This window comes from Doryrhamphus excisus, linkage group LG20 (genome assembly GCF_037039965.1).
Source record: "Doryrhamphus excisus strain RoL-2023G ecotype Guam linkage group LG20, RoL_Dexc_Guam_v1.1, whole genome shotgun sequence".
NCBI lineage: Eukaryota > Metazoa > Chordata > Actinopteri > Syngnathiformes > Syngnathidae > Doryrhamphus > Doryrhamphus excisus.
In genome coordinates this window covers 13,800,291-13,813,017 of record NC_136376.1, presented here as the reverse complement: position 1 = coordinate 13,813,017, position 12,727 = coordinate 13,800,291, and the positions used below count along the sequence as shown (strand labels likewise).

The 12,727-nt window shown below is 39.3% G+C and overlaps 1 protein-coding gene across 22 annotated transcripts in view; it reads left to right on the top strand.

The window, feature by feature from the left end:
* dst (dystonin) overlaps positions 1-12,727 on the top strand; it is a 127,991-nt gene that overhangs the window by 27,917 nt on the left and 87,347 nt on the right. For 17 of the 22 annotated variants that reach the window (XM_078799364.1, XM_058058422.2, XM_058058432.2 and 14 more), the window contains 6 exons: positions 1,147-1,236; positions 2,492-2,590; positions 3,252-3,329; positions 5,028-5,120; positions 12,105-12,271; positions 12,405-12,517. In XM_078799364.1, coding sequence (XP_078655490.1) covers positions 1,147-1,236; positions 2,492-2,590; positions 3,252-3,329; positions 5,028-5,120; positions 12,105-12,271; positions 12,405-12,517 — 640 coding nt within the window. Of the gene's footprint in view, positions 1-1,146; positions 1,237-2,491; positions 2,591-3,251; positions 3,330-5,027; positions 5,121-7,950; positions 8,664-12,104; positions 12,272-12,404; positions 12,518-12,727 lie in introns of those variants that run through there. The other 5 variants (XM_058058440.2, XM_058058439.2, XM_058058423.2 and 2 more) reach the window with 2 other exon arrangements.

Genomic DNA, 12,727 nt, shown 5'->3' with positions numbered 1-12,727 from the left:
AGGAGGCTGATTATAGGGGCTCGCTATTTAGGACATGGAGGGTAGAGATACGTCTACTGCAAGGAGAGGGCCGCGGAAGTTGTCAAGTGCATGTCGGACATTGTTGATAAGAGCCATGTTGTTGGCTTGTAATGCATACACAATGCACTACACAGAAATGCGCACATTCTGAATTTAGTGACGTTTCTGGGTTGTATGAACTGCTTTCCCAAACTTCAATATGTCTTTTGTAATGTATTCATTACATTTCTGCCTTTTTTCTCGTCTTTTTCTCAATTTTACTTTACTGCTGTTGATTTGGCTTAAAAATAAATGCCACCCGCCAACTGTAGGGGGAGACTGGGAGTGTGTAAAGGTGACCTATTATGCTAATTTTTTGGTCCCTTGTATTGAGTTGTGGTTTCCAATAGAGCAGCTACACACAACACACAATAACCCGCGCAGAATGTGCACCCATTCCACCTTTATTTCCTTTGATTTGTGCTTCCTGCCAAAACGGTCTCATTTAATTTATTCCACCCACGGCCCGCCTACGGGCATGCTCACTCTGCTGCGATTGGTCACGTGCATATAAGGAAGTCCGCCCCTCAGTGACATCACAAAGGAACAGTTTTACCACGCCTTTTGAAACCAAACGTTTTGAGCCATCCCAAACTTCTTTCAGGGCTCACTTCAAAAATGCGCAAACCTCATTATCTGAAACTTTGGCATCATTTATAGGTCAGAAAAGTGGAAAAACCATAATAGGTCCCCTTTAAAGGTGCTCTCAGCCTTGATTACGGGGGTGCACAGAGGGCGCTCACATTCAAATATACAAGCATTGCCCTCATCCTGCTTTGAGTATGTATACCACAAACTGCGATTTGCTGACGTTTCTGTACTATTATGAGCTATCATTGAATAGATTGCCTATTGTAACAACAGCTTGCCTGCAAATCTTCTTCTCAGATGGCACTGATGACCAATTGACTCCAATTTTTATGCAGTTGAACTCATAATTGTGAAAAATGCACTTTTTCTTGTTCAATCTGTTATCTTAAACCGCTATTGGTAACTAGCTGGTGGTGCTGTTCTTATATATATTTATATATATATAACAACATACATGCTTTTAATTAATAACACATTTTATTTTAATTATTTTAGGTACGGAAGCATATAAATAACCTGTATGAAGACTTGAGAGATGGACATAACTTGATCTCGCTGCTCGAGGTCTTGTCCGGTGACACATTGGTAAGTTGTTATTTTTATATTATGTGAATTTTTGGAGAATTCTTGTCAGTATTTGGGGACACTTTGAATCAGAAATAATGTCATCAGTTTGATTCATTTTTTTGGTCTTTTTGAATGGTGCTGGTTTTGGTCAATCCCCCCAAAAACTATATATTTTTTTTGTTCCCATAGGCGGCCAAAGTCAATTCATATTGGTTTGAGCAAAGTCGGCTGAATTGGGATGCTTGAAAAATCTATAATTATTAATACATGTCAGTACTGTAAACGGAACAATCCAACAAATGGCCTTTAATTTTACAGCCAAATTGTGATTTTAATCATTAATAAAGTTCCTAATTATCTTTGTTAACGCACTAATTCTATAAAGTTTTATTATGGAAGCATGAACTATGAATTACTGGTGACTAGCTTTGGCACTCAATTGCTGGTTTTGCACAATTGCCTGGGCTCTTTGTGAATGAATCACAATAACATGAACAGATGTAAGGGCTACAATTCAACACAAAAAACAATAATGTCACAAAATCTATGGAAAAAAGATCTTGTTTGTTGACCATACAATTTGATACACTTCCGTATTGGCCACTTTTGGTCAATGTATAAAGTGCTTACATGTGGAATTTACGTGACCGTGGCTGTGCTGCATGTTATCAAATGTTTCCTTCCCCTATTAACATGCCACTTTTCACTCAGTATAATGGCACTATAACCTATTGTTATAATTATCCTTTTTTTATAGCAATGAGCATTGATTTTTGACTTAATGGTAATGGTAACACCGGTTTCAAACATGCAAAAGAGTCACGTACATCATGTTTACACAGTTCTATGGTTATCATCACACTTTTCTTCATTTTAATCTTTTTTTAAAAAAAACAAACATAAACATTCAAAGATTTTATGTACTTCAATAGAGACTATGAAATGATGATTTTATATATAAGTATAGTTACTGTAGCTTTAGTAAAACAATCTTATGGCGGCCAAGGAGGTTTTTACACTACTGTCAATTCCACGTTCATTATGTCATCATGTGCTTCCATGTATTTTTAAATCGCATGTATTCCCACCTACATCACCCTATGAGTTCCACCTTATGACTAACTTTCATTCTCTAGCTATCTAGTTTCCCCTCCTCTGGTTTTTGGTTGTTTTTCTGTCCATTGTCTGACTTCCCTTTGATTTGGCCGTTGTGTCTGTCTCCTTGTCTTCCTTTTCCACCCTCTCCCATGTGTCTCCTTTCTGGGGCGATAAGCCGAGGGAGCGCGATGTCCTGAAGACATTGCGGTTGGTGAGTGGGACAGAAGCATGCGCGGTTGAGCGGCATGGAGACGTGCTGGATGATGACAAGGGGGTACGTGTGGATTGCCCACCCGCCACACGCCCTCATAATCAACTAACATGAGAGTTTGCTGTGGCCACTTAGGAGAGACAACGCCACCATGTAATTGGTGTTCTGTTTAGATGCATTAGCAGACAATATGTCTGCGTGCAACGCCCCCTTTTAGCCATGATCAATAGATGTAGATAACCATTATGCACTGTCATGCTAGAGTTCCCCTAAAAAGCACTGCCTAGCCACACAATCATTCCCAAACCTGGTGAGACATCAGTCCTATGATTTTTTTGATTCATCCCTCCACAGCTTCACAAATCAATGTTATTTGTTTAGGCCATTTTTTGTGCGTCATTTTCCATTTCATCCCCTCTCACTGTGTTTGGTATAACCGAACAGTTCAAGAATTAGTTCAAGAAGTTTGGACAGCGGCTTGGACAAAAGCATCCTTTTAATGCATAGAAATACTTGCACCTTCAGAGCATGTTCTAAAAGAGGTGGAATTGGTGGAAAATTTTGTTTATAAGAAGGGTTTTAAGTGTGATCTCTTTTTTTCTACATGATCAGTGAGGAAGATTGTGGAAGCACGTCCTCGATCGTCATGCTACTAAACTTTTTATGTAGTTAGTCCACAGAAACAGAACATGTGATCACCTTTCTTTCTTCCTCTTTTCTGCAGCCACGGGAGAGAGGAAGGATGCGCTTCCACAGGCTGCAAAATGTACAAATAGCCCTGGATTATTTAAAGAGACGGCAGGTAACACTGATTGTCTGAATACAGTAAAGTCTCGTTGTATCGATATTCTTGGGAGTCGGAAAAAATACCGATATAACCGGACTATCCATATATCCGATCCTGCGCCGAACTGCATTAAAAGTGGGCGGATCTTTGATATGGCATGTAATTTTCTCCTTGAGTTCATGGATTGCGTATCTAGCATGCTTTTGTACTACAATACATTTTGTACTACAGTAAATAAAAATAAACTTACGCTGTAGTGATTACCGGTTACCGGGACATAATTCACCCCGGAACATAATTCACCCCGGAACTATCGATAGGGAAGGTGTTTCCACCCGGAGGGGTAGGCGCGAGGGACGGGTGTTTTCCGCTGTGTGTGCTGCACTCTGGTGGTGGAAGTGTGAAAAATAAAGTTGACTGGAAGCAGCCGTTCGCCGTGTTCTTTTTTGGTATTGAAATCCTTAAGCAAAGATTGATTTAAGCTGCTTTTGTATCGATATAAGCAGACCAAATTGGCTGGCGGGAGATGAAAAGGGCATCGTAGTAACCGGATTATCATAATAACCGGGTATGTACTAACGGAGCTAATTATATCATAAAAGACTAGAAATTTGCCGGGAAATGAAAATAGTATCGTAATAAGTGGTAATTCATTTTAACCGATATCGATATAACGAGACTTTACTGTAGTTTAAAGGAGGAGATGACAGTAGGGATGTGCGTTTGACAATTCCACAGTCGACTGTGAGGATAAGATTGAAATTAACATCTTAGGTTGGCGGCTGTTTGCATTAAAACATAACTTAATGGAGATCTAGCAGTTTGGAAATGTTTACGAAGCAATTTCTAAAGTGTTGGGAAAGACATTAGCCACAAATGGGCAAACATGGGCCAATGAGGGACCTTCCAAGGAGGAGTAAACATACACACGTGTGTAGGTATGCATGTAAATTGTATACTGTAGCTACAGTATATGTATATGTGTTTGTATACCTCCATTTTTAGGGGCTCAATAATATTTAAAAAATAGTAGTATATAACGGTCATTCATGCCTATGTACCAGACAAAATAGATAATTATGCTATCTTTGATAGTCCTGCGAGAGAATTTAAAGATACTAGAATAATAATCTACATTCCCGCCTCAGTCTTAATGAGTTTAGAATCCTGCCATATCCTTTCATACATTATTATTTGGCTGAAGGCTTCATGTGTTTTTCTGAAGTAGCAAGTCCTCAAGGAGTGCTGCCGTCAAATCCCATCATTGGGTTTTCAAATCCCATCAGTGGGTTTCGTGATTGGCCACCCCTCCCCCATGATGATGTGAACAGGCCGCCTCAGCTGTTGCCACATGTGATGCGAGGCTCCAGACAAAGGAGACATACTAGACGTACACAAAGGGGACTCTCTATTGCCCCCTCTTGCAGTCAGAGTGTCTGTTTTGTACGAATTAAGTGATTTTTATGTTATGGTTGTATAAATGTTTCTAGGTCTTCAACTATCATTTTGTTTTCTGATACCTCAGCAACCTTTTCATGATGGTGCCTCCATTCCCATAGACTTGAGACAATTGTGCCACCCGGTGGAAAAACCGTAAAATGTGGTCTCATAAATGATACACACCTAGATTAGTAAAATAGCAAATTGCATACAAATATGGTGTGTTATATCACTCTTTAAAATTGTAATCTGATCTCTCTTCTTCTTCATGAGGTGAAACTTGTAAACATCAGGAATGATGACATCACAGACGGCAACCCCAAACTGACACTGGGATTGATCTGGACCATCATACTGCACTTTCAGGTCAGTGTGATCATCTTATGGACGTTGAATTCATCATTCTGTGTCATGTGATTCCTCATTACCAACGTCATTGTCCAATGGCATTTATTTGTATTCATTAGCACAGATGTGAAAAGTATGAACCGTGGCCCTTATCTGCATCTAAAAACACTTAAAACGTATCTCATGATGTGTGTTACGCAATAAGACGAGGTCCAGATGATGTCGTGTCAAACAGTGTGCCTGCATTTAGGATGTATTTACACAAACCATTAGTCTTTCAATGGGATGAAAAGTACAGCTTGTGCAGATCCACCCTTTTGTCCTTTGGTACCGCTCCAGTTTGCTTTGGAGTTTTCAGGGATGAGCTCATGTTTCTCCTTGAATATTCTTGGAAATGATCTCCTGGATAGTGCAGTCAATATGTCACATGCCAGGAGTGCAAGTGTTAGTCAGACATGGTTTAATAACATCTTTTAAACCCTATATAATCCGTCATTCCTATCCCACTATAGTGCTAGTTTAAAACTTCTTTGTTAATATTGGTTATTTGATAGTTGTCTGCATTCTAATTATGGCAAAATATTGTACTTTTGTGGCATATGTACTTTATAATAAAGATACCATTGATAAGAAGCAGTAGTCACTATAGTGACGCATACACGGCACATAGAAAAATACAAATACCAGGTAAGTAAATGTTCATATTTTTACAGTAACATTAATGCAATTATAATGCATTGCATCCGTGCAACAGACTCATTGGGGTGCTGCAATGTTGTCAGTCCTTCTCTGGGCTCCTTTGGCTCCCTCTGGTGGACTAGGGCAGCATTGTCGCGCCATCCATTAATTTTCATTGCTAATTATTTTATTGCTATATTTAATTGAATTGTGAGTTATTTAATCACAATATCACCAACTTTGAAGCTGTGAATGTGAATTAGTAATCATTAGTATGAAGTATAGTATTTTCAGAGTTTACCAGTTAGGTTTGCATGTTTGATATGTTTTATAGGAAGAGATCGTGTTGACTTGTAACTTACATACTTACACAAAAAATTTTGTAAACGCTTGAATACACACACGTTTGCCACTGACAAAGGTATCTTGTTTTGTAGCGTGTTGTTGTGCACTTAAGCATTTCCAACATAAAACTATATATAATACTTTTCATACAATTCCCTGCTTACGAAGACGTTGAATTACCATGTTCATATAGTGCAAGCATGCATGTGTGTGTCTTTGAAGAACCACACACGCATTGTTACCTGGTGATTGAGCCAACACCTGATACACTCAGTCTCACGCAAGCCCTCCAGCAGTCCATCCTGCAGCAACGGGCCTGTTCCTTCATGATTTCCAGGGGTAACAGGGCGCGTCAGGAGAAAGCATTCAGCCCATTTTAGACCAAAATGTACCTAATAAAAGCACTGAAGATTGACAATATTACATGCTGCTGTTTTATTGGCTTAGTGTAATGAATCCTGGTGTTTTCTTTTTGTAAATTGATTTTCTCATTGCTGTCGTGACCTTTTTATTAACTTGAATATCCGTCAGTGTAGTGTCAGTCTTGGGAGTGTCTGCTGCACTTTTTTTGCCGTTTCACCGCCAAACCTTTTGATACTAGCTTACGTATACCATGACTCCTGTACGTGCATAGCAGATAAGATTTGATTACACACAACTGCAGTGCGTGCTCTTCACACTGGGAGTTGTTCACACTATCACTTTGAGTGTATTTGTGCAGCGGATGAAAACCTGACATTGCACTTTTTCACCTGTTGCTATCTGCTTTGTTTTGCCCTGACTTGCGGTTTTCTAAAGTCTGTGTACCGTGGGGCCCAAATCTCCAAACCGCTTTTTCTTTCACTGAGTATTCATTTAACAATATTTGTTTATTTTTGCACGCTGCAAAAAATTAAATCTAAAAAGATTAAGTTAATTTTATTTATTTTGGAAAAAAAGATGTACTTAAGTCTGTGCTTCATAACTTTAAAATCAAAATAATTTGGCAACATTACACATTATTATAATTATTTTAAGTAATATATATTTTATTTTTCAATATATTACTCAAGGTCAGTAAATTGTACTCAAATATGTATTTTTTTTATACTGTACCATTTGAACTGTGTTGGCTGTCAGGGTACTTTGCCTTTAAGTACGTAGTTATTTTTAGGCCAGATTTTATTTACTCTATGCATATTGTATGCAAAAGGAATATAGTTTTATTTTATTTGTGTGGAAACAATGTATTTCCTGTGGTGACCTCTCGAGGGAAAAGCCAAAAGAGAAAGAAGAAGGTTGTTATTTGTGTTATTGCGTTGGCTGATACTGTCGCAGTTGTGTAATTATGATGTAATGGACTCATATGGCAAATCACTTCCTGGTCTGAGCTGCTCTGTTCAGATAAAAGAGTTTGTTTTAAACACTGGGTGTGAAAGCTACGTCTCACTCTGTCATTGTATTTGTCTTGGTTAAAAGACAAAGAGAAAGATCTCCTGGATTTGCCAGCGCTGCTCATGTCTGACAGCCAGCGACTGTCTGGGTCAGAGCGGACCGACTCGCTGAGGCAAAACTTCCCAGCAGCCTAACATGACCTCATTGGAAACACAAATATAGGGACACCCGACGGGCACCGGCATTTGCTTACTGCGTAGACGAGAGTCGACCGACTGGTCTGTGCACAAGTTTTTGTCCTTGTTCAGCTGAGCGCCACGGACACGTGGACTGTGTTTGTGCATTTATGATGTTTGTCCTGGATTAGCGTAGCCAGGGAAGTGTTTCAAAGGTCAGAATGGATTCCAGTGTCACACGTGGGGGAGAGAGACGGCGACCGGGTCTCAGGAAACACTAACTGTGGCTTTATGGCGACCTGTCAGTGGAATAGGCAAGACTGAGCTGGATTGTTTGCTTGAGCTCTGGGAAATACTTTGGGGAATTATGGGAAATACTTGCGGCTGTGTGCGGGCTCCACATGAGGAATGCTACTTGGACCCCAAAAATGCGCCACTGAACCCCGGATCCAGAGAGCTCAAAGGTCGCCGCTACTTTCAGAGGAAGAAGCACAAACCCACTAAGTTCCATGCTCTTGAGTGTGACAGGAATCCTCCTGTGGGTGACAAGCAGGTGAACTTTATGGATAAACCATCAGGAGTGGAGACACATCTCAGCAGTGAACGCAGCATCATCACAGGCGTACCGGCAAATCCCTCTAAAGGACCTCTTTGTGACACCATAACTGGCTTCTCAAGTGACTATCTGGATGTTACCGCTAGCAGGTCCAACGAGGATCATAATCTTCATCATATTGGCTCTGGAGGTATCTCAGCTAAGGATGGCGTGCTTGTCAAGGAGCCGCTGAGGCACGAACTCAGGAGGGCTGTTAGTTTTGGGGCAGTGGAGCACATGTTAAGCACTACGAGGGGCAATGATGGACACGTGAGCGAGGAAACATTTAACAGGATTATTTGGGACTCTCGACTTCATGGGAGGACCAGACGGAGGACCTGCACTTTCTCTGGTTACATTGATCATGTGAAATGTATTTCCGGCCAAAACGAGGTAAACAGATTGTCTTTTTTATTGCTATTGTAAGCTGTGAGTATTCAGTGAGTATACTTAGTGAGTATAAGTTGTAGTAAACTGAAACTTACTTACATTGAATTCTTTAAAGAAGCCGTGGTGCCTGTCTACCAGGCGTTCCTGCTGTTTCTTCCTTCAGTCCTGAAAATTTCACAGGCACCATTTGCATGCCGCTTTTTGTGAATAATTGCACAGTATAATTGCATCGCATTCATGCACCTCAAATGTGAGGTATCTTAACAGGCAACTTCTACTACCTGGATTGTGTGATTTTATCCAGAGGGCATCCTTATGTTTCCAACTGTTGTGTTGGTTCAATTAATCAACTACAACAGCTGAATGTTTGTTATGTGTCATGTTATGGAATACTTTGGAACATTTAGGACCATGATTGAAAATATCCCTTATCCTCCCACATTCCAAAAACATGCTAGGTTAATTGGTGACTCCAAATTGTCCATAGGTATGAATGTGAGTGTGAATGGTTGTTTGTCTATATCAGGGGTGGGCAAACTTTTTGACTCGCGGGCCGCATTGATATGACAAAATTTCCGGGGGGGGGGGGGGCAGACTATATATTTTACACGTAACAGTCCACCTGGTATTATTGTATCTGTAAAATTGTCATGCAATCTGCTATTATTATTTATTACAATAATAATTATTATATTATTATTATTATGTAAAATATGCAAATGTAACAATAGTATTATATAGAATTAATATAATAATTAGCATTAATATAATAATTATAATAATCATAATAATTCTAATAATAATAATACTACTAATAATAATACTACTACTACTACTACTAATAATAATAATAATAATAATAATAATAATAATAATAATAATAATAATAATAATAATAATATTATATAATAATAATAATTATTACTATTATTATTATTATTATTATTATTATTATTATTATTATTATTATTATTATTATTATTATTATTATTATTATTATTATTATTATTATTATTATTATTATTATTATTATTATTATTATTATTATTATTATTATGTGCTTGTGTCCCTTTTCTAAGGAGCACTTTGTAAACAACAGACCATGTCAAAAAACGAAATTGCTAAAACCATCAAAAGGTTGGCTCAGGCCATGATGCCAGGTTGTATGTTGAGTTTAAATGAAATACTTTGGAAAGATTGGGCGGGCCGTATCCAAACACTTGGCGGGCCGGATGTGGCCCCCGGGCCGTAGTTTGCCCACCCCTGGTCTATATTGTGCCCTGTGGTTTTAAGTGTCCTTGCGGCTTCCTCTCCCTCCTCATACATTAGCTGACATGCACATCTCGTGTAATGACAACTGATATATCAGAGCATGCTGCCTTTTCCTGTAATTTAGCCAAACAGCGGTAGTTACGCTGTTCGGGTACTTGGCTGAATTTTGCCATGAGTGCATGTGAAAAGGTTCATTTGCATGACTCCCGCAGTCCTGCATTTTGTGTGTCTGTAGCAATGAACTGTGTTTGTCCCATGCCTGTTTCCGAGTGTGCAGCTTCAAAGATCATTATTGTGCACTTTGTCCAATGTTTACACATAAGTACACTGCACTGTCAAATACAGTGACATTTTAACCCTTTCACGCATGACGGTCACTGCAGTGACTTCTGCTCAATCCTTCTATTTTTACATCAAGTAACACCTAATAATCACCATAGTTGTGAAAATTTCCAAGTATTGATTTTAGATTGGGAAGCAATTTTTCAGATGTCCACCAAAGTGGACTGCATGCAATTACATGCAATTACTCAACAGTATATCACTCTTGACAATGTTTTATCTGAAGTAGTTTTCTTTTGTATAAATCAACATTTTATGCTATTAGATTGTAAGCTGCATTGTATATACAGTAAAGTCTCGTTATATCGATATTCTCGGGAGTCAGAAAAAATACCGATATAACCGGACTATCCATATATCCGATCCTGCGCTGAACTGCATTAAAAGTGGGCAATAATGCACGCAGCTTAAATCAATCTTTGCTTAAGGATTTCAATACCAAAAAAGAACACGGCGAACGGCTGCTTCCAGTCAACAGCTGGCCAAACACATGCCTGCAACAGAAGAACCAACTGCGTTCGTGGTTTCTCTCGTGTGTATAGATTCTATACAATATAAAAAGATAAAAAGATATCTGAATACAACACAATTAAATACATGTATTTGTACGCTTGTGTCTTCGTTGGAATAGGTGTGTATGCTATGTCAGTTGGTTCTTCTGTTGCAGGCATGTGTTTGGCCAGCTATGTGGGGCGGGTTGAGCATGACCTGTGAACCAGGAAGTGCGGGAATCGCTGTGTGTGCTGCACTCTGGTGGTGGAAGTGTGAAAAATAAAGTTGACTGGAAGCAGCCGTTCGCCGTGTTCTTTTTTGGTATTGAAATCCTTAAGCAAAGATTGATTTAAGCTGCTTTTGTATCGATATAAGCAGACCAAATTGGCTGGCGGGAGATGAAAAGGGCATCGTAGTAACCGGATTATCATAATAACCGGGTATCGTACTAACAGAACTAATTATATCATAAAAGACTAGAAATTTGCCGGGAAATGAAAATAGTATCGTAATAAGTAGTAATTCGTTATAACCGATATCAATATAACGAGACTTTACTGTATCAATATGTATGTTTTGTGCATTATTCATTATGAGTAACAGGTACTTTTCAAACAAATTTGCTCTCTGCTGTGGATCCTGAGGAGTTTCAAGCCATAGATGAGATGATCATGCTCTTCAAAGGCAAATTGTCTATCAAGCAATACATCCCCAAAAAACCAAAACCCTGGTGTGTGAAAATTTGTTCAAGATCAGGGGCTTCAGGATACATGTACCACTTTGAAGTGTACAGGGGTGCAGTCAGCGAATTGGGAATGGCTGCAGACGTCATCTTGCGCCTCTGTGATGACATCCAATTCAAGAACCACAAGGTGTTTTTTGATAACTACTTTTGTGGCATTCCACTAATTACTGTCTTGAAGGAACAGGGCATCTATGTCACTGGGACATGCCGGGTCAACAGGCTTCAGGGGGCACAAACAAAACTCAGGAGTGCAACAGAACTCAAAGAAGAAGAAGAAAACCAGTTCTTATTTTTATGTCTAAAAACACATAAAAAACACTTTAACTCTGTTTATCATGGGTCATGCATGAAAGGGTTAACAACAACATCTGGGTAGGCTTATTCTTTGACGAGAAACAAAATGATCAAACTTTGATCTACCACATGTGTCGCTGACTGAGTGATAGCAGAGCACCAGCCTTTATTTTAAGATGTGTAGCGAAGCAGGCTTTTTTTACAAGGTTGTGGGCACATCCATTTTTTTCCATGACATCATGAAACCTTCAGCTTGCGTTTTTAATTCCGATATGTCTTTTTTTTTTCTTCGATGACAGATCTCGGAGATTCATGTGACAGGAGAATCCGAGGACATGACGGCCAAGGAGAGGCTGCTGCTCTGGTCCAAGCAGCTAACAGACGGCTACGTCGGCGTAAGATGCGACAACTTTACCACCTCTTGGAGGGATGGGAGGCTCTTCAATGCCATCATTCATAAATACAGGTACTGTGTCACTACACCTGGCAGCCCAATGACCGTTGTAATGTAGACACGGGTCTGCCATTTCATCAGTTTTACTCACTTTTGAATGCAATTTAACTCTTGCTGGCCTCCGTTTCTTTCTTGTCTTTTCCAGACCTGACTTAGTTGACATGAGCCGAGTCTCCACACAGACCAACCGCTCCAATTTAGAGAACGCATTCGGTGTGGCTGAGCAACTTGGGGTGGCCAGATTGCTGGATCCTGAGGGTATAAACACACTTTAGTATTTGGTGTCATTGTGTATTAGCACAATATCAGCTACATTGGAAACTCTCTTTTTGTCATTCAATTGTTCCAAAAGGTCAGACTAAAACCAAAATGTATGAAAAGTAGTATCCTGCTGACACCGATCCCGATAATCCATGATACCGATCATATACATGCAGTGTAAATGTTTAAATGTACTACTGGCTATAT